Raw genomic sequence first — 27,534 nt, forward strand, 5'->3', positions numbered from 1 at the left:
TTCATTTTTACATTTTTTATTTAAAAAAAAGAAGAAAAAAAAACTATTGGTCTCACTTATATGTTTGATCGTGGCTATGTACTCTGGTCCCTCGTTCCCACCTTAATGCAGGTCCATTTCCACTGCACCACACATGGATACATTGTATTGAAAGAGGAGTCATGCAGCTACAGCAGTGAATTTTGCTATGCCAGCTTCCAAGTGATCCCACAATATTAAAGCTTCACTGAGTAAAACAAACTGCCCTCCATATATCTATTTAAGAATACATATTGCATAGGATTATAGCCATGCTATACAGTTAAAGAGAGGAACAAAATAAAAATCAGTTAATGAAATTGGGAATTATAAAAAAAATATTTTTTTTTACACCTTTCCTATCATTTGAACACTCATACTTCAACATATACAAGACACCTAAGTTACTCTGGAAAGGAAATAAAAATAATACGTATATTATTTTTGTTAAGATAGTTAGACACACAGTAGTCATTTTCTGTAAGCACTCTCATTTAAATTTAAATACTGCCAGTCATTGAAGTCATTGCTTCAGACATTGAAGCCCTTGCTTCACAATAAAAGTTCTGTTAAAAGTAGACATCTTGTCACAAATCAAATATAGTTAAATGACCATGATATGCTGTACAAATTTTCAAGAATAAAATATATATGTATATATATATATATATATATATATATATGTGTATATATGTGTGTGTGTATATGTATATATATATATATATATATATATATATATATATATATATATATATATATATATATATATATATATATATATATATATATATACATATATGTGTATATGTATATGCAAGGATGACTCCATAAAAAAGGTAATTTTGGATGCAAAAAAGCCACACGAGGGATAACAACAGAAAATGTCTATTCTGAGTATCCTATTGCGTTGTAATTATCTTGCATGCATTGTACATGATATGTAATACAAAAGGGATCACCTCATTTGAGGACATGATAAAATCAAGAAAGGAGACATCAACAGCACATTAAAAATGTGTACACCTCTGTGGTGGTTTTAGTCATTATTCTTCATCCTGAAATCTCCACTTAAGACTGAATAAGGCATGCTTAAGACAGCCATTATGTTCTTTTTGTTGCCAGTGTTATGCTGATATTGTTTCTCATAAAATGAGACAAGATATGCTTTTTTCAAAACTGCCCAGAGCTCCATCCACCTCTGACACCTTCACGTAGTCAAAAAAATGCAGTTTAGCCATCTCATCTGCGGAGAGAAATTCAAGAGAAGGCGTGACTATGGATAATCCTCACAGTGGGTTCTATATTTAGCCCCAATCCTCTACAACAGTGTCTTACTTGAGTAAATTGCTTATTTCGTATTCCTCTGGCGAATGTTTTTGTCCTTGTGGTTGTTTGTTGAATTTGTTTTCCTAGGAAAGAAGCACTTACAATTTAGTGGCATAAAGGTAATGGGCATGCAGATCACAGTATCCCCATATGAATTATATTTGTGGCAATAAAGATACTTGTTTACTTACATTTGCCCAACTGGTTCATCATCTTTGAGGGGTAGAGGAGAGAAGAAGACAAAAATGGCACAGAGAAGTTAAATGCGAGATCAAAACAAAAACAAAAAAACTGGCATGTTTCTTCATATCGCTATAGTAAAAAAAAAATGTTAAAAGTTCAGAAAATGCAGGAAGACAGCTAAAAGCCTTTATGACAGAATCATGCACTGATAAGACACTGAAAGTTAGATATGGGCATCACCTGCTTAACTGCTTGAATTTCATATGCATGTATATGCTTTGTGCAATAAGTAGCTTCTTACATTAAAAGTGTTTCTGGACATTAATGTGTGCTTGGTCAGCAATGACATAATTGAAGTAGCAAAACTGAAATGTGAATTAAAACCAAGGAATTGCCCCTTAAAGAGCATCTTTAACACCCAACACTGTAAACTTAACCTCACACGCCATCTGAATCTCATGGGGTTCCTGTTCATCTCAGGCTGAGCATATGTGTAGGAGGATTGCAGATGGCTCACTTAAAGCCATCTTTTAATTACACTCAGCGATTTCATAGTGATTTTGAAGGGGCCTGGTACATGAGCGTGATAGTGTAGCTGATTTGGCAAAAAGAAAAATCATGCGCCTTCTTTAACCCGTCTGTCAGCATATAGAGAGTCTATCCAATCCAAGAAGTAGAACATAGATTTTATGGCAGTATATATTTTTGTAAAATAATTGTGTCAGTCATACAAAATTGCCAAAATTCATTTTAAGGCAGTGCAGTAAAACATAGTAAAGTAGACCACATTGTAACAATAAAAAATACCAAAAGAAGAGGAACTTGTGAAAAATAATTTGGGTTGAGTGAAAAGTTAGTTCCACAGCCTTGGGGTTGGTGCTTTGCATTCAGATGAAATGTGTTAACAGGTAAGTAGCCAGTCACAGTGAGAGATTTTCCATGCAGTTATAAGTCTGAGATTAGCAGCATTAGCAACATTCCATGGCATTAAAATGGAGCAAATTATGGCAGATCTAATGTTAGACAACAACATGGTTCTGGGAGTACTTAAAGGAGGAACAACTGCCAGCATATAACACTGTTTTAACACCTCATATGTATACACCACAAAAGCTATGTTTACTATTACAGCTTTGCAAGCACAAATGCAATAACAAATGACAGATTTTTACTGTGTGAGATTAATAATCATGGTAACACATCAAGTCTGTTGAAGTGGAAGTTGAAGTGTCATTTTTAAACCTAAGAAAATAGATATGGGTTCATATCACAACATTTGTTTCGTGACATAAAGTGGGCTGTTATTTAGCAAATAATCACACAGCATAATCTGTAATTTTAGCAGCTGGTTTCGAAACATAGGATAGAAATGTCAGCCTGCATCAGAGCCTTTGGCTGTGTAGTGAAAAAAGTGTTCAAACAGCTCAGCCATCAAGAGACCAGAATTCATAATGCACACAGACAGGGGCCAAAACCTGTCTGTGTGCAACCTCTGGGAATATGGGATGCTAAAAGGAGATTTTAGAAAAGGCTGTGTATCGTGAGCTGGAAGTCCTCATTCCTGATTTGAATGGCATAAACATGGCAAATATAATCTACCTTAATCGCTTCATTTTCCAGTAGATGAAACCAAACTAGAGGCTGTGCACAGAGCTTACTTAGACTTGTGGTTTAGTTGCATATCTCTTATGTGCTATGAGTTTGTACTTTAGGAAAATGAAATATTTTCGTGCTTTTTCTACTTCTCTAATTACTAAGCACAATATAACAGATTCTAGTTTGTTAAAGAAATAAACTCCTAATAGTATGTCATTTTAAAACATTTGGTTATTTTTATATATGCAACTGAGACATAAAAAAATATTCTTAAATGCATCAACAAATACTGTTTTGGACCCCATCTAAGGATTAATACATAAGCCTGTCACACAACACTTTCTATGTGACTTTGTCTTCACAGAATCAAGACTTTGAAAAACACTTTAATATATGTAAATTTAATCAAGTTGGCTTATTTTCTAACTATTGCTTGCACATTTTATTTGGTAAATCTAATTTTGTTCATACTATGTCAATAAAAAGTGGGATGTACCCAGAAGCAATATTTGTTTAGTCTGTGTGTAACATAGAACTGGGGTACCCAGCTGGTTTGATTCACATAAACAGGGAAACTGTTGAGGCATTGAACTTTTTTTGTGTTCTTGCCTTATTTAAAAATGAAAAGAAGACAAATCTACATGAGTAGAGGTCAGACAGAACCCGTGGTGACTGAAGATCCCTTTGAGCTTTGCAGACTTTGTCATCTTGACAAATTATTATCAAGCAGTTCTGCCTGTCAGCTGAAACAGGAGAAGCTTTTTTTTATTTCAAATTATCTTATTTATGGGGTACTATATATATATATATATATATATATATATATATATATATATATATATGGTGTGGAATTAAATTTTCCACACCACACCAGACATACGCATAATAGTCTTTTGTTTGATAATACAACATTCAAACTTGGCTATATATAAATTGTTTAGATATGCTTGTAATGTACATTGTATGATTCCAATCATTCTGATTGGGCTTTTACTTTGATTACAAATAATTGCTCTTTAGAGACATACAAAACAGATTCCATATCCATTAAAAAAGAATTGTTGCCTGTCGAACTAATAAGCCTAATGGAAATGGATAAGACTTATTTATCTGTTTATTTTATTTTACCATGACTTTGTATAAGTTCAACTTCACTGACTGTGGTAAAATTTCAAAACTGCATCAAGCATCATGATATTTTGGGATGGACAGTAGGCTTGTAAAAACATTCAAAATGACAGAAAAAAAATGTCATGCAGGATCTCTCACTTACCACCCATTTAGATTATGTTGCCATTTGGAAAGAAGGGGAAGGGGACAAGAATTAACCAGTTAAGATATACTGTGGGACTGATAATGGATTGATTACCTTACATGTTTATGAACTCCTGTATTCTGCCTTCACAAGCAAATGTTTGCCATGAGAACAGTACACTAATAGCCAACTATCTGAAGTGAGTTGTGCCCTCCCTCTGCCCCCCCTCTGTTGTTTACATGTGGATTTATGCCATATTTCCATGTGCCAACTTAATATAATCCTTATATGTTCTTCCATTCTCCGTTTGTTACACCACTCAAGAGCAAGGAGGCAAATCAGCTGGCCACTCTAGATCCCATCTGACAGCAAATGCAACATCATGTTTGAAAGTCTCCTTGTTCCAGTAACTTAAAATTGGGTGCAATCCATTGTCGATGACTTTTGACCCTATTGCAACTCATTCAATCATTCACGCATCATTCAATCAGAGATCCCTGACCTGCTGTCCATTTGCACCAAGCGGTGCAAGTCCAAAGCTAGGAAGATTATGATGGACCTCTCCCATCCCAACAATGGACTCTTCTCACTGTTGAGGTCTGGGAAGCACTTCCGCTCCCTTAAGGCCAAAACAGAGAGAATGAGGAGGAGCTTCTTCCCCCAGGCTATTCGGGCCCTGAACCAGGTGTAGGACTGGACTCTCCCACACACGTCACTATAAGACTGGACTCTCACACACATCACCACACGCGCCACCACACATTTCCTATAATCCTATAATTCATAATCTCTTCTACTATTTGCACATTCTTTACTGTAAATTCCTAAGTTAATTTGTAAATTTTGTAGTAAATTGTAAATATTGTAAAACTTTTCTTCTGTCATTTAATGGTCGGGCATTGTACAGCTACAAGCATTTCACCCCCATGTCATACTGTGTGTGGTTGTGTGTGTGTGACAAATAAAATTTGAATTTGAAAAAATTTGAACTATTTTACATTTCTTAAAATATATGGGGAAATTTTACTGATCTTCTGATTTACTGGTATTTTTAAAGCAACAACACAAATGTCTCACAGGTTTTAAATTGCAGAGTTGCACTGTGAATGTAAATAATGCGGTATCTATATTACTAGTTACTTATGGATTCTTACTGCCATTAGAAAAGCAAATGTTGTCTTACCATCGATGATGTCGTCTGGCCTCTTGCGTTTCTCATACACAACGATGATGACTACTAGGATTATAATTTCTGCCAGAACACCCAGAAAAGGCCAAAGTGGTGCAAGATGGCTGCGGACTCGAAGAATTGTAGTCTGAGCATTATTTCCAATTGCATTAGTGGCATTGCATTCATATATTCCAGGATCCGTGTTAATATCCAGGTTTAGTATGTTGAGCTCTGTGTAATTGTCTCTATTGGTGATGAAGATTCGCCCAGTCGAGTTGTCAAGCTCCTGCATTGAAACATAATGACCATTTAATTTAGTTGAACTGCAAGCATGTCCAAAAACCTACCTATCGTGCATACCTGTTGTACCTTTATATATTTGCATTTATATTATATTTATAATAACTTTGTCATCGTTCTTAAACCTGTCGGTCTGTTTCTCAGTCAATTTTTATCATTTTAAAAATTATGCAATATATAGCGATGCCAGTTTAGCTCAGTGGGTCCGCAGGCAACCACACGCTCCATGGCTGGAGAGCGGCGGCCTGGGTTGAAATCCGACCTGGGACCCTTTGCTACATGTCCCTTCCCTCTCTCTGTCCAAAAAATATATCATTTTTATAAAGATGCAATATATATGTATACATATATTTATATACCATTGGGGATTTTCCATCCATCTTACGCCATGTCCAGGTGGGATGTGGGTAACCGACAGACTTGCAGTAAAGCGTTGCATTCTCCCCCTCATTTTTGTTTTCACTTCGCTTGTGGCCAGTGATATCCGGTTTTGCTGAAAAGGTCATATAAATTAAAAAACAATATTGATGTAAGACATTCAATGCAACATTTAAACCTCTACCAGATGGCATAAATGAGGATTACATAGATTCCTATTTGGGTATTTAGAGGCTAGTGTACTCTAAGATTGGATTAATTCCTTCAGTTTCTTCTGAAATTTTCTGAAAGATTACAGGAAGACATTTGGGGAAAAAAAGTCTTACATCACTTTGTATTTTACATTTCAAGCTTGCATTTTTCTCCTTAAGTAGCGGTTGATCTGGTATGCTAAGGTAAATGGTTATCTGCAATATATTTGCCAGTTAACTCTTTTGATTACTCTTTTTTTTTTTCATACACAACATTGCCATGCAATCAAAACGTTGTGGATTTAGATTTTTTTATGATTAAAAATGTTGTTAAGACACTGGAAAATGTATCTCACACCCTTTCATCCTAAATATGGAAACAAACTAACCACCTGTGACTCTTCAGCTGGGCAAACATTGCAGTAGGATATAATTCATAAAGGAATAGGGTTATCAGTATGATATGAGTGCCTCCAGATGTTTCCATTCAAAAAACTCTTCAGTGAATTCCACAAAAAAATGTGCAAATTGGCTCTGACTAATGAATTAACTGATAATGAAAATTAAACAGGGGTTATGAGCTTAATAAATTCAGGCATATGCCATAAAGCACTGCAACACGTGCCAAGTCATACTGATATATGAAAAGAAGTCTTTCTAAAAGGTGAAACATGAACTCTCCTTTTAACTCTCCACAGCATCAAGAAAATAGCTGTTCCTTTTTTTTCTTTCACTAATCCTCAAAAATTACAATGATTCCTTCCATGCAATTAAGCAGGATAAGAGAGGCCTGGAGTGAGCATTTTTCAGCTGCGCATGGATGGAGCAGGAGGGGTCTGAACTCTTCTGTGACATCATCCCACTCTAATTATGGAGCACACGTGCTCCCTCAGCAGGGGAGTGGTTATGCTCATTTGTGCCTTATCCTGACTGTATTATGTCAGTGACTGACAGCACAGAGACAGCCCTCGGAGTGGTGCAAAAACAGACAGAAACCTCCATTTCACACTCCTGACTGTGATTATTAATCTCTGTGTGCTAGACACAGGTAACACATGAACGCGAGAGGTCTGTGTTAGAAAGAGCAAGGTCATAGAAAAATGTTAAAAGTTGGTCAGGATAGTAGATGTTAAATAGTTTTAAATCTTTCTTTAGTTCGCTTTCTAATTATAATTTTACCTACAGCACAGATTGTGACTCTCGATTTCTGCATTGTCAATTTCTCTTGAGGAAAAGGATCAGGATTCAAATTAAGACATTTCATAGGAGAAATGTGCTTAGAATTTAAGGAAATTTGTGAAATACGAGGTACCAAATATGTATCTGTGGTAAGCTTAGTGTCACAGACAATAAACTCTACTCCTGCCACAGAGATGGCTGGGACCGGATTCAGAGCCTTAATCCTACAACATCACAGAACCCTCCATCTGTTGCCTCTGAGCTGAGTCCTGCAAGGATGAGTGTGCCAAGGACACTGTAGGCGAGGGATCTCAGTGAACTGCTGCCAGTAGTGCAGTGCAAAGCTGGCTTGCTTAACAGTGGGCTTGCTACCTGGGTCACAAGAGATCTCAAACACCTCTAGAAAATCACAAAAACAGTTAAGAACTGAAGAAAATTCTTTATCCAGCAATGGTACTCACACTGGACACCAAAATGTTTGGCTGTTTAAGATATATCTGAAAATTGAATGGAAAAAATAATAATAATGAGCATATGATGAAGTCTTTTCATCAGCCCACTGATTTTTCTTCCAGGACAGATAGCAAGCTTCAAAAGTCAGAGGCCTGCAGTCCAGTGATGGCTAGGACACTTCAGTTTGAATAGTGATGTGTCCCATCATCTCACGATCCAGTGCAAGCAGAACACACACGGTCATCATCCATGTTATGCAATCAGGCAGCGCTTTAAGACAGCCACAGAGTAAGAGGCAGGGCATGCTCAGTATGCACCATAGCCATGCCACAGCAAATTGGCTTAAGCACTACACACAGGCAAGCTTCTCTTGAAGAGGGTTTCACTTGCCCTTACTCAATCCTTTATTCAAGTTGATGGCTTCACTGTCAGCTTGAATGAAAGCAACACAGTTGTTCTCTGGTTAGCTTTCCTGCTGTTACGTCTAATGACCTAGTTCATTTTCATAATTTTCTCTACTGTTGATTCCATCCAAAAAAAACCCCTCAAAACAAACAAAAAAAAAAAAACAATAATATTAACCAGTTTTTTAGTGAACTGTATATAAGGATGCCTCCAAGTGGGCTTTGTGATTTGCATGTTTTGGAGAGCATGTGCAGTGCCTGTCCATTTTTCTAGAGTGTTGTCTCAGTGAAAGCCAAGACTGACAGCAGCCTCAGGAATACTCCCTGTCATCACGACTGCACTGGATGAATGCAAACACCTTCGTAAACTTGGGCTCTCTTTACAGAGCTTTAGGTGGTTAATGTTTTTAGGTTACATTCACTCCCCCATCTCTCAATGGGAAACCACAAATGGCATTACCATGTCATCATGCAGTGAGCTAAAATGTCAGTGCTTTCTCAAAATCTGAATACACCAGGGAGGAAGTCAGCTAACATTATTCAATCATATCATGTTTGCTAACATCAAGCAATCTTATTCTTGTCTTACTGACTTGTTTTATGACATGTAGAAATCATACCTTTTACTTCAATCGTAGTGTTGGCATTTGGTGCCGTGTCAAATGTGTAAACACACATGTATTCCCCAGAATCGTCAGCACGCGGCTTGTTGATTCTGCAACAAAAATATAACAAAACCAATTATTCCATACCACCAGTCACTTACCAGTAACTTACACTTTAAGCAGTCAAGTAATGTAAAATAATTCCAGGTTAACTTTAATAATTAGTTTACTGAACTCCAGCAGTAAAAGCCCAGAAGGCCATTGGAGACAAATGTTGGCATTATGCTGTTATATTACGGAACAGCAGCTCTGCATACTGCAGAGAAGGGCACCATAGGCATTTTAGCTGTACTCTTCAGTGTATTACTGATGTAATGTGACAAGGAAGTGACCAATTGGTCTTATCTTGTGGCTAGAGAGAGTCTGTGGTATGTCTTTGGGGGCGACAGTAGCTTTGTGCTCCAATGATTATACTGTGTGACAACAGGAAGCAACAACTAGTTGGTACTTTAGGCTATAATAAAGGTTTCACTTTTTCATTTCTAAATAAACGCAGAGATATGATTTAAGATTGATTTAACGCAGTGATAAGCTTTAAATGGGAAGTCAGAAATGAATTTCAACCCAGGTTTCAATAAGTAATTGTAAAATATTTGAAAACAAGCACATACAGAAGTCTGAATTACCTGGATTCTCAAGTTAAATTGAGAATAATTAATAGTCTCTTTGTATTTTTGAGTAAGACTGTATGTACATTTTAATTTTAATGTAGTTCCTGTCTCTTCTTTTTCCACAGAAACTCATCACAAACAGTCACACTGACTGTTTTTTGTAGGACAGGAAATGTCACTACACTGTGGTTTACAACTGAAACTCTGTACAACAGTCACCTTTCAGGCTTAGACCCTAATTAGCGTAAGACTTTGGCTTTGCAAGGTGCTGCTCTTCAAGCACTGCTCAAGTCCCCTACAGAGACAAATATGACAAGGCGAGATTAACTTGGCACTGTTTTTACTGGAATAATAACCTTCAGGTTACATGAATCATTTAGATAATTTGTAGGTGAATTCTCATTTACTTTACATTAACGAAATCACTTAATCTCATTACCTATTCTCTCCTACGCTGCACGTCCAACTTGGAACTAGGAGGAAAATCTTTGTGTCACCTGTATATTGTGTCCTTCTGTTCCGTCCGTGTGTTGGGGATATCCTGTCCATTTTTCATCCAGAAGCTTTCCTTGTGGCGTGTATGGGCAGTGGTGAGGTTACACTGCAGGATAACTTGTTTACTAGAGGTGTCTGCTGTTAAGATGGTCTGATCAGAGGCATTGATCTTTGGTTCTGGAAGACAGAGAGTCAAACCTTATCCCAGAACATAAGGCTCAAATCTGTTTCTATCCTTCCTCCCATGCTGTACTTGCTGTAGGCTGTATTCTGTTTTTATATGATCTGTGTAGGAGGGTGTCTATGAAGTGAAGTTCACATAACAAATAAACAAAAAGCATAATAGGACATGAAACCACCAGGATGCTCTGCGTATAATATTAATCTTGTGTATAGCAATTATCCACAGTACTACCTGAATGTTTCATTTGTTTTAAGCAGTAAAATGAAGGCTTAACTGATCTACCAAGGTAAAATTTGAATTGTGGCTCTCACACTGTGTTCTACTAACACGGACACGTTTTAACTGACATCTGCAGTAAGGTTAATTATAAAGCTGGATGGTGTACCACCCAAATTCCTGATTAAACTACTGCCAACTTGTCTGAAAACATCATCACATTATATGTACCTGATGATCAGGGGCCTCAATCATAACCAGCATGTAATCACAAAACATAACTTGTGCATTGCACAAAAGTTTAGACACTTCATCACTGAAAAAAAAAAATCAGATTAATGATCGACAGTGAGTGTTCTCGGGCCAGTAGTGTTATAAACTGTTTGTGCTTCATGATTAACCTATTCTTAAACTTGACTTTTTCTAGAGGTAACCCTTAGTATGACTGTTTTTTTAAGAGCTGTTGCAGCTATTAGCCTCTTAAACTTTGCTGAGCTTGTAACCTAACCCATATCCACAGGAAAAAATATATACATAATTAGATGGTTTGCATTAACCATATATGCTTAATTATGGAAGTGTAACATATGACATGAGGCCACATTTTTCAGTTAATTGTGATCTACAGTCTTACAAATGAGACATCGGAGATAATAATTTACATAAGTGAACAGACCTTTTGACATTATGGAGCTGAATGTATATGTAGACGTTTAAATAGCTAACCACACTGGTTACCAAACAATACCAGGGTCAATTCTTCAAGGACAATCAGGGAAGGTGTCATCTGAGAGCGAGGTGCCCTTTGCTCTGCCTTGAGTAGTGAGCGAGAAGCTTCCTCTCCACTGCCCCTCCTCCTCCTCCTCCCGGGCTGGCCAACCATGGCAACAATGGAGCCCCCGAGGGGAGGAGCAGAGAGGAGAAGCATCATAATCCTACTACTGGCTGCTTCTGCAAGGCCACTAGCAAGGCAAAAGGAGAGAGAGGGGAAAGAAGGGCTACTGAGACTAGCAATTGACTTCTGTTAGCATTTGTGGTACCCTCTTGCTGTAATCCTGTACACTCAATAGCTAAGGGGAAGTCTCTCCCCTCCCCCCTTATCTCTCTCTCTCCCCCACCAAGCAGAGCCACATGAACTATTAATAGTATGTTCGAGTCATGCGTACAAACGCACAACATGAGGTACATAAATTAACATTTAGCAAACACAGCACAATGGTCCACAGGCAATTTAACCAGAGGTTGTTTGTAGGACACCTTGTCACTACTTAAAATCTGGTAACTACTGGATAATATATTGTCATACCAGAATGTAACCAAATCACAAAACCTAGTCTTTTCCTCTGGCAGCTACTCTAATACAGTGCTACTTTGAGGTTGGATGGTTAGATCAAACTGATTGGCAGATACTTGACAGATCTGTTTTAATTTTTAAGTAGCTTTGGAGTTTGCCAAGATTTATTAAATCAAATAATCTTAACAGCTTAGACATACTAATCAACTTAGCAGTGGCTGTGTCACAGTTGTGTTGTGTCATTTTAAAGAGCAGGGCAGGCCTCATAACTTCTTTGTAGCATATTAAAACAGGAAAGGTGCACCGTCAAGGAAAACCACATTCTGAGCATGTGGTGGAGCTAAATGCTCTTAAGAACTCAATAACAATAATAATAATAATAATAATAATAATAACAATAATAATATCTCTTTGCAATTCGTACCATTATGACAGTTAGGATGCTACCTTGCTTTCTGGGTGTACAGTATGTCTGCGCTCAAAATCCAGTGAGATTTGTTGTGTGTAGTTAGCTTTAGTGATACTCCACACAAGATCTATGTGAAGCTATCTGAGTATGAAACACTCAACCGTTGAAATGCTATGGAAAAGATTTATGTTTTGTATTTTGTTTTGTTTTTTTAGAGGAAAAAAAAAAACTTTAATTTGAATTGGTAGTGGTCAAAATTATAAAAACAAAAAAGTATTTTTATGCAGCTTTTATGCTCAAGCCACTCCAGCAGAGTAAGTCCTTTATAATGCAAAACTGATGTATTTAGCCATATTTTGGTGTGTGTGTGTGTGTGTGTGTGTGTGTGTGCGGGGGGGGGGGTTCCAGATATTCTGATATTTTTCCCAATGTGACAAACTTTACTATTGGGTTTGTAAGTTACATGAATTGCAATGTAAGTCACAGTTAAAGAACAGCATTTTGGGATATATACTCATTCGCTTTCTCATTGAGAATCAAATGAGAACATACAAACCACTTTCATGTTGGTGTAAAATATATGAAGCTACAGACAGCTGCCAAGCATAAAGATTATCTACCAATAACTAGTTTTGTAAACACACTCAGTTAATTGATGAGGTTGCAGTTACTGCCTTTTTATGTGAACTTGGAAGCAGGTGTCAGCTTTAGCCTTTCTGCTTTTGTTTCCATTTGAAGCTAAGCTAACTGGCTGTAGCATTCATCATAGTCACATGGGTGGCATCAATATTTCCCAAATGGCTATTCATTTGTTATGAACCCAAAAAATATTTGAGTGTTTCATAGCTTTGGGTACAGTATCACTTTAAACACATGTTAATTAGGCACATACACAATAACAAATGTATCTGCAGTAGATTTCGTTTTTTTCAGTAATTAAAAAAAGCCTTGTAGCTGAAATCAAATACTGCATATATATTTACATATTTAGATCTTTTTGGCATATTCTCTGGAGTGATGCACATTAACAAAGTAAATTAAGGGGAAAAGGGACCAAAATAAACAAGACAACCAGACTGTTGCACATTTCCTGAGTGACAAACTATTGCTAGGCTATAATGTATAGCCTGTAATATACATGTAATATTTGCATACTACATGTATATGGATAAAACATTTACTCCTCAGTAATGACAGAATATATTTAGGACCTGAAGGATTTGGAGAGAAAATAACATGCAAATAACCCAAGTGAACTGCTAACCACAACCCTAGTGCCCTTTTCACCATTTTGAATGAGGGCGTAAATTAAATCAGCCCCAATCCTAACAAATAGCACTCACACGTGAATCAAAATATGTCAGTCCAATCAGAAGAGCCAGCAAAAATCAGACTCATCTAAACTTTTCCGATAGCTTCACTGTGACTAACAACATTCCACATGTCCCTGTGCTCTAGTGGGCAGAGCACTGAAGCATGCACAGGATAGAAGGGTCCAGTTAAAACTCAGTTTGTATGACTGTTTGAGTGAATTGAGTAGAGGGTTAAAGGATATAATGTCATTACTGATTCACAGTCACACTCTTCATGGCTGAGAAGGCACAAGGTAACACATTGCACAGGGAGGTCCAGAGGGGCTGTTGTGTACAAGTTAAGTCTGTCTCATCTGGAGAGAGACATGCACAGCTCCCTTACATTTCCATCCTTTATTGGATTACCACACACAAATTTGAAAGCAGAAAATGTTTGCTTTTATCAGGAAGGAGTTGACAGCAGGAATCACTGTTTTACACCTTAGCAGAGCCCTCCTTGTGTCTTCTTTCAGTCCCATTTGCACCGTGCCCAGAGTGAGAAAGCCAAAAGAAAAGCACCATTACTTCAAAGCACCGCTAGATTTCCACTGCATTTAGCAGGCAGGTCTTTGAAGTAAACAAAAAAAGCCACACAATGTAAGAGACACAGCTTAATGTTAAAGCAATAAGTATCACAAATAAATTTAGGAATAGGAAATGGGTCGGAATTAGGATACAGAGAAATAGATAATGATCAAAATATTGTAAAAGGACAAATGAGACAGTAAGAACAAAGGTTTGCTGCGGGTAGAAAGAAGAAAATGCAGATTGAGACTGGGTAAAGTTCCTGGGTTTGTGGTTATTTACAACAAGATGCTCAATGGATTTTGGAAAGACAGGGAATCTAGTGAACAGAAAGAGAACAGAAATATTTACCAAATCTAATTTAATATTAATGAAAACAAAACACAAAAAGAAAGCCATTTATACAATTTGAAATTTTTTTTTTCTGTTAAGAGTTAGAAAGTTATAAATCAAGTTAAGAAAGGAATTTGAATAATGTTGGGGTTTTTTTTTCATTTTTTTCAAGCCTGGCCAGTGACTGTTGCAGTGAGGGTGAGCTCTTGAGAGGTTTTAACAGCCTTGAGTGGTTGGGAGTGGGGATTTGTAGTTTGTTGACCATCTAGATACTATGGGACATAGACCACTCACTCTGTAGCACCGAAATGGTGGCCTGGGCGCGGATCCAAGTGATGGCTGGGTTTTGTCGGAGGTCATTGCGCCTGGGGTCGTTGCTTGCCCGACATTCATAGGTCCCAGAGTCCTCCAGTGTGAGGCGTGTGATACCGAGCACACTGACTCCATTGGTGCCGTAGGCTGTGTTGATAGATACCCGACGTTTGCGGGCTCCGTCCCACAGCTGCTTGAAGGAGTCAGCTCGGTTGACCTCAGCATACCACCACTGGATCTCTGGAGTGGGGTAACCGACCACCTCGCAGTACAGCTCAAAGGTGTCTCCTGTAAGCTTAGTCTCTGAGAGTGGAGACTTGACAAACCCAGCTAGAGAGGAAAAGCGTATCAGGATGGCAGGGAAGGAAAGGGTAGAAGAGGGTTAGAGCAGAAGGAAGGCATGGAAAGGCCAAGGAAAAGAGAAGGAAATTAATAGGATCAGAGAACATATAAACAAAAGAGAGGATGATTAAAGGCAAATCAAAAAGCAGCAAGCCTGAAATTATTGATAGGTTAAAAAAAAGGTTAATGATTCTGTAAATCCAGTCCATTCAACGTCAAGGTTCCCTGGCCCACTTAAGGCCAACTGTCACACAAAGTCATAGTCAACCAGTCGCAAAACAGTGCCAGCTGCAAATAGTGCTTGATATCTTGTTTGCCTTTTCTTTTTGTCTCTTTCACACGTAACCATACGAAGATATGGGATGTACCTTTCATGTGTATATTCTTGAACAAAAAGACAACATCAGTACATTAAATGCAGTCCATAGACACAAGAATATAGAGAAGGGGAACTGTTCACCTAGTGCCATGTACCTTAATCGTTTTTTTAATGGCTTGTTTGCCAATTGAACAATGACCTAACTCTATTTTCAGCTATTGTGTCCTAGTAGTCAGGGCATCACACCTATTTGACAACATTAAGGTGAAAATATCATGTTATATGTATTTGGTACTACTGAATGCAAACACTGTAACAAATCCAAAACAGATTTTTCAAACGCAATGATCAAGAAAGGTTTACCTTGAACTCACTTTTCATGCCACCCTGTCAGAGGAAGAAATGATATTTAACTGTTGAACTCTCAAACGAAATAACAAAATATTGGAGATTTAACCGTTGCATGCAGTTATTACCTCCAACAAAGATTTTAGCTTGTTAGTTAGACAAGTATCATGAATAAATAAAAATATCAGTTTCCTATAACCATCGATTTGTTTTCCAAAATCACTGATCTTTTTTTTAGGATCATAGGTTGCTGGAGTCTATCCCAGCACATGTTGGCTGAGAGGTGAGGTGCAGCCAGTCTGTCACAGGGCTAACACATAGAGACAGACAAACATATTCACACCCCCTTTCACACTCAGAGGGTATTTACACCAGTTCACAAAACATGTATGCCACTGAACTGTAGTTCACAAAACATGTATGCCACTGAACTGTAGGAGGAAATTGAATATACGTCAGATTGTGTGTGCTCCACTCTTAGCAATGCAACAAGCACTAATGCTTGTAAATGAAATGATTTTTTTTTTGTATTTTGTAAACATTTAGCATGGAAAGTAATAAATAAAAGATCTGCCTTTGTCAATTTTCATATTGCCTATGTAAAGTACTTCACCAAAATTGTCCTAAATAAATGTAACTGTATGTATGCATTATAATCTCTTTTCATCCATATCAGCTCTTCCTGCTAATGCTAGAAATTAGGTCAGGCTGCTTACATTTTGGATAAGCTAGACTTTAAGAGCAGGTTTTCAAAATTCACATATGGTCACAGTGGTATAACACAGTCTGAGTTCAACTAGCTTTTCCATCGTAATGTGAAACTTGAATATGCCCTCATCTCTCCAATACTGGTATGCGATCTCCCAAGTCTGCCGCTCAGACAGACTGCCTGACTGTCTTTGTGTGTTATATACGAAGCATGAAATATGGTGAATTTCACAAAAAATTCCATAATCCACCCATGGCATCCATAGGCATGGATCTGTGCCTGATTCACAACCCTGTTCCATGTCAGTAGTTAGCCCAGCAAAACACTGGCAGACTTAATGAACCCGATTTAATGACAAATCACCTGGGCCACAGACACTGTTCTCTGCTGGCCCTATAGCTTTGTCAGCTGTAAACCACACGTGCTTAAATCATTAGAAAAATACGCTGCCTTAACATTGCCCTCAATTCTGGTACAGGAAATGGGAATGAAAAGCCTTAGGTCTCCCGAGTGCTAGACTGTTTGTTGTGTCTAAATACAACGGCTTACAGGCCCTCCTAGATCTGTCTGTCCTCCTCAAAGTTATGTATCTTAGGCGCACGAACAGATAAGCTTGTAGAAGCCCAAGGAAGGAGTGTAACTGCAGTATTCACCCCCACAATAAATCCACTAATATTTCATTTAAAATATTTGATTTAAGGTTTAACTAACAGGTGAATGAGTAAAAAGTCCATTTGTATAATGCCAAAACACAAAGCATTTTTCAGGGCTGTTAGTTTAAAGGAAAAATTATCAATGTTTTAAGAAATTATTAATTTAATTTAATGAAATGATTTCAAGGGTGCTACCCAACAACTCCCTGGTTACATAAAGCCAAGCGAAAATAACATTTCTAATAGAAAATACAATTTTTGAAGAGAATTTAGCAAAAATCTTTAAAAAAATGCAGTCTTCCTGCTAGAGATGTGTCTGGGGATATTAGGTGCAACAACTATGTGCAATGCCTAGAGATATGCAGAGTAATTAGCATTTGTTTCTTTTCTCTGGAAACATCTGGGCCCATCAAGCTCACCACATTATCCCACAGGGTGAATCCTAGCCTTTCCACCTACACATTTAAAGCAATATTTCAGTATAACTGAACACTTACTATCTCACTCTCAGTAACCGGCTGTGTCACATGACACATACAACTAGAGTCATCCATGCATGAGATCACAAAATTACAGTATAACTACTCAAAAAAACCAAAAAAACATAATGAATGTCCTCCAAGGTGTAAAGAAACTGACGACTCAATTTAAATTCAAGCCCAGGGAGACTCTGGAGAAATACTCATAGAAACAAACTACACAAACACCAGGCCAATGAGCAGACCAATTTTCAAGTTGTTTAAACAAGGAGCTTACACTGGCAGTGAAAACAAAACGCAAAGCAGCCAGCTGGTACTTATTCATTTCAAATCATGTTGGGAGACGAGAAGTGACAGAGAATGGTGGTATGACTGGTGGAATGATCTCAGCAGCTTGGTGATAGCTTGGTGATAAACACATTTTGCAAAGCTGATTCCATTTTTGTTGTAGTCATGTAATAATAACCAGTATTTATATTACTAAGTAGGTGCTGAGAGCCTGGGGGGATACGATTTCAAATTTATACTTCTGCCTGTCCACAACTAAAAATAAAATGCACATACATTAAAGTTCCAACAATATAAAACTGAGAGTGTGAACTGCAGTTATGTGGAAATGACTTAACTTTTTAACCGTTATTTATTAATGTTAAGTCAAACAACATTAGAATTGCAAAACTTATGAATAAAATAAGTCTAAATTAATTTTATGCATTATACACAAATACTGCCTGAGGTTGGGTGTGGTCTAATTCCTCAAAATACACAATATTGAAAACAAACTTTGGTGCAAGGGACTTGGTGAACTTGCATCACATTAGAAAGTCAGATTTGCTGTTTGTGCACAGTGTATGCAAATAAAAAACAGAATATAACATGGTGTAGATAACAGCCTGACATCTGGAATGATCTATCAAAAAAGTCTAACAAGAAGTAGACTCGTCTGTGAGGAGAGATCCTGTATGCTGCTCATCAGCTACTGAAGGCATGCAAATAAAGGCTCTGCTTATATTTCAAGCACTTGAAAGGTCTGCAGAGACTGCAGAAATGTTTACTCCAAAAATCTTTAGAGTATCATTTACATTCTGTCTGTAGGTTTTAAAGATAGCTCCGAAAACTGAGATGGTATCTGTGTCACAGTTATACTTTCATGTACCACAGTACATTTTCACGTGCTCTGTTGCTAAATGTGACTAATTTCAGTCAATCTCCCCTTACCCACACCAATGTCTTATCAGGTTGTTGTGCATTATAACAGTACCTGCAATTTCTTTTCTTTTTTGCAAATTATAAAGCCAACAAAATGGCTGAACTGACATAACTGGCTACAACCTAAGCTGTCTGCTTTTCAGCAGCAAAGTCAGCTGTGGATGTTTTTATATGCTATACCCTCAAAGGAAAACTACATTAAATGAAACAAATATGAGCAGTGGGACTCAAACTGTGGAATGGGCTCACTGATGGGGAGTGGAACCACTGCAGGTGGGCATGGATGACCAGGGCAATAATATGAATTGATACTATGTCGAAATATTCTTTTTTTTCCTTCAGGGAAAATAAAGTTTGTTATTGTGACAACCTTTATTACCTCAAATTCTACTCATTTAATCAGGAAAGTCAAAATCTTATATGATTGAATGGTTTAAATGATCCCAAACTAAAAAAATAATGAAACCCGTCATGTCATAGAACTACAGTGTCAAATGTTTTAGCTTACTTAACCTCCATTTGACATTTGTACAGTACTATCGCAAAATAACCTACAGTCGTCTGTAACACGCTCTGTCTAAAGCTGAATGGAAGTCACAGTTATTAAAGCCTACATGCTCTTTTCATGCAGGTAGAGAAGAAAGCTCCCCTGAGAACTGACAACAAGCCCCACACCACCGCCATGCAGCCTGAGAGTGAGTCAGCTGCCTGCCTACAACCTGGATCCCCGTCCACAGTCCCACAACACAGACAGAGAAAGCACAGGGTAGGAAACCCCCTAGGGCCAATGAACTAGTTATGTATAATGTGTGTGCGTGTGTGTATTTGCAAGCGTTTAAGTTTGTGAATGTGAGAGCACTTTGTTTTACATGATTGATGCTGTGACAAATATATATATATATATATATATACATATATATATATATATATGTATATACAGGTCATTTGAAATGTGTCATAGTTTTGCCCAGTGTTTGTATTTGGTTGTCTTTGTTATTGTTAAAAGAAAATTGTATATAGTGTGATCAGCTTCATGAAATGTGTTCTTTTATTGATGACTAGGCAAATGTCTATGTGACTTTTGACATGAACTCTTGTGTGATAAGCAACTAACACCTTCCTCTTTTATAAGAACATGCAGACTTAGAAAGGGGGAACCTCAGCTCTGAGTTCTTAGAATAACTTTGTGATCTTTGTACACACACACAAGCTTGTATAAATAAAAAACGCAGACAGTAATACAGCGCGAGTCTGGAGTACGAGCGCTCTATGACCGTCCTCGCGAGTAAAGACAACTGCAGTGTTTGTGTTTTCTAACTCAGGTGTCTCAGCTGAAGAACTGCGGGGTGATTTTTAGAAATCCCCTGTCAGTTATACTTGAAAACTTTCACAATAGTGGCCTAAAAGGGGATTTTTAAAGTTCAGGAAACTTCTTGGGTTTGTCACATTATAACTTATTTTGATTTTCACTTTTTCATTTTAAAAAACTGTGTGAATATATCATCTAAACACCAGTTTTTAAAGAAAATCTAGATATGATTTCAGGGTGATTTGAGGATTAGCCGTCCTCAGAGTGAGCTAAGGTCACCAATCTCCAAATATCAAAAATAATCATAAAACTGTAACATGTTCTGCCCTCACAGGTGCCACAAAACAAGTGAGGAAGATCAGGAATCTATTTGTCAAGCAAATTCTGTAGGCAATCATCAGAGATCATCAGATTAGGCTTAAGTAAGAGCTTCTATGTGCTTTGGGTATCTAGTAGGATGAATGAAAAAAACTGTTTTACAAAACGCAGAGCTAAAATAAAGTGCAGGACACAACATGGAGCATAAGCAATGGAGAAATATATTTAAAAAAAACATCAAATACAGGTCTGTGAGTTTGTGCATATTTAGATAAAGTCACTATTTAGAATAAATCATTTAACAAGACAAACGGGAAGTATCCCATTCAGGCCCCAACTGAAATTAAGTCACCAGTTCACGTTGGTGCATATTTCAACACTTCACCTAAGTTCAGTGGAGCAAAGAAATGCCTTGTAGTCAGTTTTATTGTAAAAGCTGATAATGATAGTATCCCCTGGTACTAAAATTTGCAGCACAGAGGCTATTCTTGACTGCTGTAGATATAACATTAATAACAGCTTAGCAGATGGACTCATGATATTGCATAAGTTCCATATGCCTAGATCAGCAACAGTGTCTTTACATTTGAGGACTCCACATACATATGGGATCGGTTTTATGAATGTATTTTTTCACTGAGATCATTAAAACTTTAATTAACCCTAATTCCATGTTTCTGAACACTAACGCCTACCAAATGACCAGCATATTACATCACTAGTAACCACTTCTAAAAGTTGTCCTGCTTTAAATACCTACCAAACACGAAGTGGTGTATGTATGAAACTCATCTTTAAAACGCTAGAAGCATGTTTGAGAAAAGAGCAGTACTGAAACTTAACTGTTTTTATCATTGTTGCAAATATATGGCATTAAAAAGCTTGGTTGTTAGAAAATCAAAGCTAAAACCCAAATATTAATTCTGTACATCGAGTCTGGTAAAATAACTACTACATATGAAATCTATTGCTAATTGGTTGTGGATGCTTCAGTAGAGTAAACAGAATTACTCTTAAAACCACTTCACTAAAGCTTCAGAGTCTCTAAAATATTAATATATGCCAAAATGAATATATGCATGAAATGTATATAGCTACTAGAGGGTCAGGACTAACATCTGGAATAAAAAGATGTATAAATGCTAATAAAATTCTTTCAGTGTTCACATATTTCTGAGTAAAAAGTATACAAGTTATAGAATACATGTTTTCTGACTCACATATAATTGTAATTAAAACTTGCAAGCTAGGTTTTCAGAAAAGGTAGGCCTCAGGCTCACCATTTCAGTTCTACTGGTAACACTTGAATCTGATATTGGGATCACAGACGAGAGGCAACAGTTTAATGAGATTTAAATCCCAATAAACCTTGTGCGGGGGGTAAAAATTCTTTAATCCCATAAAACCACTAAACACTTCCTACTTCTGCTCAAAAGTGAAAGCAAGGGAGTTTAAATTATTTGATGTAACAATACAATAATTCCAGAAATAAGAACTACACTAGTGTGCTCAAAGTACTGTCTACCACACAAGGTGACAAATGCTATTCCCAAGTCTCCTACTGTACTTTTAGTTAGAACTATTGTCACGATAAATGTGAGCTGAAAATCAGCTAATAGGTTTTCTGTTGTGCTATATCACTTGAAAAACACTCATGCCCATTAGAAAGTTTGGCTCCACATAAATCAAAGTAACATCCTAATTGAATATTCTCTCTGACCCTGAGTCCTTGTGCAGCACACATAGCTGGGGTTGTTCCCAGCTACGAGACCAGTAAGTATCAGAGGCCAGAAGCTAAACTGCGGAAATGCCAGGAGTGAATCTGAATGCACAGCAGGGTGGTATATATATATATATATATATATATATATATGTTGGGGGTTTTTTTTGTTTTGTTCTTTTTTAATCACAGTGTGTGTTACAGATGTGCATCATTATTTTGTATGCCTGCAATGTGTTTAATAAAGTGCAATGGTGCTCCTAATCACTACAGGCCATATCACATTTCACAGTGGGCAGGCATGACTCAGTGTACGAGTTTGGCTTCCGTCCCACAGCATATTTTCCAGACTCACAAATGAACCATCTTAAAATGCTTTGTTTGCTTCAGATGAAGATAATGCCTAAGTGACATAAAGCAGAAAAAGAAGGTCACTTATTGACAAAGAAAACTATTATTACATTTTTTGAGAGGGTTGTTGCTTACATGTTGGAATGCATTTAGGTGTGGCTTGTCAGCATTCCTATCTTTGTACGTAGATAGTAAACCCCAAAGAAGAAGCCATCTTCGATGCCATATATGCTCAGTCTTAACTGAGCCCCTCAATGACAGAAAACAGTGTTTACATTTGAACATGTAAGTGATAATATCAGTTCATTATTTAAAATATCTTAGTATGCCTTCTCCACGTTTTGATTCATGCAAACACAGATGATGCAAAAACAAAACAAAAAAAGAGTAGACTACGTGATTCGTAGGGGGAAATTATGTAAGAGGCAAAGGCATTTCCTTAGGTCAGCTCTAGTTACCTTCTCAACAGCCAGTACCTTCTTTGCATCAAGATCACATCATCTCTCAGCTTAAATAGTCCACAGCCACCTAGTGATTCTTTAGAGGGCCGGGCAGCTGTGCACAAGGAGGCCATCCATTAAGAGTTAATGGATTCACTTTCACAAAAGGACCTTAAAGCCACAGTTCTCAGTGCTGTGTCTCGGTGGTAAAAATAGAAACGAGGCAGAATGGACGGATGCTATTTACAGTCCCTCCAAATTTCTGTCACAGAAACTGTGCACCTATGTGGGCCTACTTTTCCCAGGGAATGAGGAAATGACTTGAATTCCCTCTGCTTCCTAGATACAGTGATTACATCTCATGCACTTATAATTATTATTGTCCCCACATCACTGTCTGAACTCTGTAATATCACAGGAAAATTTCGGATTGCATAAGAAGCCATGCACCGATTACCCTAAATCTGAACTGTGTGAGAGAAATTAAATGGCCTTTGCATGCAATGTGAGCAAATATTACCTTTGGTATTAACAGTAGTTTATCACTGCACTTACCAAACCTGTGATTTCTACATAATACAGATGAAACAGACAGCCTGAGTGGCATAGCTCTGCCTCTCACTGACCACTGGATGTTATTGTGTGTGTGAGTGTTTCTGTAGTGTGAACTGGACCTCAGTGAGTGGGTAATAAAACTGGGCAGAGACCAGAGGAAGTGTCTGGAAAGACATTACTTGAGCTTTGTCAAACAATAGAGGAATTATTGTGTATTTGATTTTCCAGATAGCGAGATGAGAGAATGCCTCACAGTATGCACACTCACTTCAGGCACTTCAAAGAAATTAACAATAAAGAAAGACAAGAATTTGAGTAATAATTTTGTTATATAACTATGTTGGTATTTGAGTCTCCTGTCCACCCCAAGCTAAATAAACATAGGTTGTTTTTGCACTTTTTTAAACTATCATGATTTTTGTTGCAGCACTTTATTTATTTTAGCATTTTTGTTGTTTGTATTATATAAAAATAGTGCAAGCTGTTATTCCCATGTTGATTAGACTAAGCTAATGTTGAAAATGTTCGATCTGAAATACTTGCAAAATTAGCAACCACAGAGCTGGAATTTTCACAGTGTTCTCAAACAACCATCTAAACACATGTTATATTAATTCTTGCATAGTGGGTGTTCGATTATCCCCCGCAGCAAAGCTGAGGTGGACGTTAAGCATTAAAATTATGAGTATGCATCATAATTCTCTGCCACAGTTTTCTGTGATAGCAGATTAAGTGTCACTCGTTTGTGAGCACGTGGGTTCTGACATGTGGCTACATCAGATTCGTAAAAGAGTCAGTTATGAGATTAAACACTTTGTTTCCAGAAGTATATCATCTTAATGCTGTCTTCATAAGCACGCTTACTAAAGAAATACTTAAACATTAAAAACATTAAAAATATAAAGACTCCACCTTGATTTCATGAATGGCTGCTGATATGTGAGACCCTCTGGGTGATGTGATTCAACAGAATTTGGAGTCAGGACATGCTGCATCAGAGGACGACAGCCTGGAACACCCAACAGCATGTTGCTGACATTTGTTTAAACCAAGTCATGCTAGTTTTATTATGATTAACAGACACTGATTTTTTCAAAAACTGCCAAATAAGTATCCTTTCATCTCTTCGTAAATGATACTTATCAGCCAAATACTTTTATTTATTTATTTTACTGTGGCTATCTGGTAGGAGATCTGATGTTAAAAAATGGGACTGTTATTTGTTTTACTATAGAATTTCCCACAGACAGAATTATTTGCACAAGAAATGATCATTTATGCTGGCATGGCAAAAAAAATGTGGAATAACACAGAACAGTTTCAGTCAATCAGAAGCTCAGTCACATCTTTGACACTGAAGGGCCTGGTATTTGCAGTGTTTACAAGACACATCAGGTGAATCTTTTGCCTGTGTTTGCTGCTGACAATGTCACTTGATCAGCATCCAGAGCATGTTAGTCTTGCCTGACATACTCTTACTACCAATTCCCCCTTTGACTAAACAAACTTAAAACTGACAGCCATAGGTTACTACCTCATGTGGGCAGTGAAGGTAAACTGCAAATCTTAGACCTTAGTAAAAAAAATAAACTAAAAAAAAACTTACTAGTATTCCACAGCATAATCTGCGACAGTAAATTATTCCTACAAACACGCCAACAAAACTCAATACAGCAATAAATAACATTGTAAAAACGTCAACACAGTCGTATTTGTGTTTGTTAACGTGGCATTAAGTAAATTATATATGTTGCTGTCTAATTGCAGTCTTGGTGTGAAACTATGGCTTTAACGCGGTCTCAAAATCCTCTTTAGAAACAATTCCCTCCGCGTCCTCACACAAGCCAAGTCACTTTCCCTCAATGCGATGGTAACAGTAATGTCATGGTCACAGCTGTTTGCTTACCGTTTTGAGCAGAGATGAAAGGTAGCATCAAGTTCCCCAAAAGGACCACAGCCAGCATCACTGCGTTACGATGCATCGTTGGGGCTCGATCAGAGTACCGGGGTCTTGATCGGACGAATGTGGGAGGAGAGATCGTGCAGGCTAGTGATCACAAGATCTAGAGAGACGGGCCCAGCATCGCACCGGGTTCTTTAAAAATAGCCAGCCGAGGACGGTTTCAATTTGGTGTAGAAATGTCTCCCTGATTCTGAGAGCTTTTGAGAGCAGCGATGAGTGAAAGGTCCGGAACGAGGCCGGCGGCTCAGGGATGCCGATGTGCGGCCATAAACGGCGAAGAAGCCTCGTAGGATTGCGGGGGAGAGGTCTTTGGATGTCAGGGAGATTGTCCACAGTGTGGTTCTGAAGATTCAAAGATGCGCAGACCGATGCGCATTTGCGCTCTCGCGGTCACGGCTCGGTGATTAAAATGAAAGTAGCGCACAAAAGATTCCCGACGGCAAATGATGCAGTCGAAACATAAGTCTGTTATCAGCACCGGTCTATTTTTAATACCAAAAGAGGAACAGATGCTGGTAGGACACCGACGGCAGCAACGACAGGCTGCGCGTGCCCAGTGCGCTTATGACCGTGAACGAATACACAAAATCACATCCTATGTAGCTAATTGATGGTGTTGGCAACTCAGACAGTAATTATGTGCCTCTTTAGCCATTACAGTTTATTATTATTATTATTTCTATGAGATGACAGGTGCTCGTGTTCATAGTGTCTCATTAGAAATGGATGTTTGTCCCTCTCAGAGTTATTTCTATAACTGTTTTACAGTCTGAATCTAAATGATTCCCTAACTCTGTTCCACAACTCTTGCAAAATTAACGTCTCCTATAAAGTGACAGGTCAGTAGTCAAGTGCTTGCCATAACACGAGTATGAATAATTGATTTTTTATAAATAAGTTGAGGTGTATATGAAGATCAGCTGAAAGCAATTTAGTTTTTATCAGTGGTGTTTTTCCTGACCTTTATTCATTGCGCCTAAATACTGCCAGGTTTTAACGTGAGGAGATTATGGTGATGCTCTTGAGCTCACTGAGGTCATTTATAAATTATGTCATCACATCCCTAGCCTGGGTGCTCTGGAGCTGTATGTACCACATCCCCTTGAAAGTTCAACATGGCCTCCTGTAATCCTCTTCTATCCTTAATCTGCGCTGTCCCGCTGCATGGGCGACCTCCCGTGGTCAGTAGAGGTAAAGAGAAAAGTGTCAACTTGCATCCATTTTTGTAATTCCAAACACTTGTAGCAAATGGGGGAAACGCTTGAGGACTTCAAGCACTAACAACTGTAGCTATGTGTGGTAAATTATGTGTCCTTTATTTAGCTGAATATGATTTTCATTTTGAAATCCCTTCCTTTTTGTTTTGTTGCAGTGTGAATTGGGGATTGCAAATTGATTCTTCAATGTAAAAGCCTGCCCTTGGATATATGGCTACCCCTTCATGGGTGTTTTGTTGGAAAATGCCAATCTTTGCTCAATTGCAGAACAAACTTCCCTCCACTTTACAGCCCTCCCTCCAGTTTGTCCATGGAAGACCACATTTAAAAAGTAACCCCACCTGAAACTTCACAAAGCCCAATCAGCTATAGAAATGTCAGAGCAGACGGCACACCCTCTTTTGTTCAAAACCAATCAGAGTGGAAGTGTGGCATTTTGCCTGAGGGGAAAACTTACCCCTGGATGCGTTAATTACGCATCACTTAGCTGTTGCCAATGTGTTCACAACGGAGGATCCTCTTTTGGGTTTTTTACAACGACTGTCTTCATTCTTTGGTCAATCTAGTATGGAAAGTAGACAACAATGGCTTACCAGGCTGAAAAATGAACTTAGTAACAGTCCTCTGGTATCAAATGTGGCTTTTGGCTTTATCCTCATGGGACTAGAGAAGCTGGTGGAGCTGGAGTTTGAGTGTCCTTGCAGTCCTAAATGGAACGGATTGTTTTCATCAGCATTCTTCATCATTCCTGC

At 37.8% G+C, this 27,534-nt stretch overlaps 1 protein-coding gene across 2 annotated transcripts; it reads right to left on the reverse strand.

Annotated features, from left to right (window-relative positions):
• nptnb (neuroplastin b) lies at positions 1 to 26,106 on the reverse strand. 2 transcript variants are annotated; one of them, XM_004539639.3, is made up of 9 exons: positions 25,509 to 26,106; positions 14,833 to 15,180; positions 10,228 to 10,402; positions 9,075 to 9,169; positions 6,209 to 6,342; positions 5,562 to 5,835; positions 1,536 to 1,557; positions 1,354 to 1,427; positions 1 to 1,261 (listed from the first exon to the last, which is right to left on the reverse strand). In XM_004539639.3, the coding sequence occupies exons 1-8, from the start codon at positions 25,582 to 25,584 to the stop codon at positions 1,367 to 1,369; spliced, it is 1,185 nt and encodes a 394-aa protein (XP_004539696.1). In that variant the 5' UTR covers positions 25,585 to 26,106; the 3' UTR covers positions 1 to 1,261; positions 1,354 to 1,366. The 2 variants fall into 2 exon arrangements, with proteins under 2 accessions (XP_004539696.1, XP_076734301.1); XM_076878186.1 differs by lacking the exon at positions 14,833 to 15,180.
• Positions 26,107 to 27,534: the final 1,428 nt, after the last annotated feature.

Source organism: Maylandia zebra, linkage group LG1 (assembly GCF_041146795.1).
Source record: "Maylandia zebra isolate NMK-2024a linkage group LG1, Mzebra_GT3a, whole genome shotgun sequence".
Taxonomy (NCBI): Eukaryota; Metazoa; Chordata; class Actinopteri; order Cichliformes; family Cichlidae; genus Maylandia; species Maylandia zebra.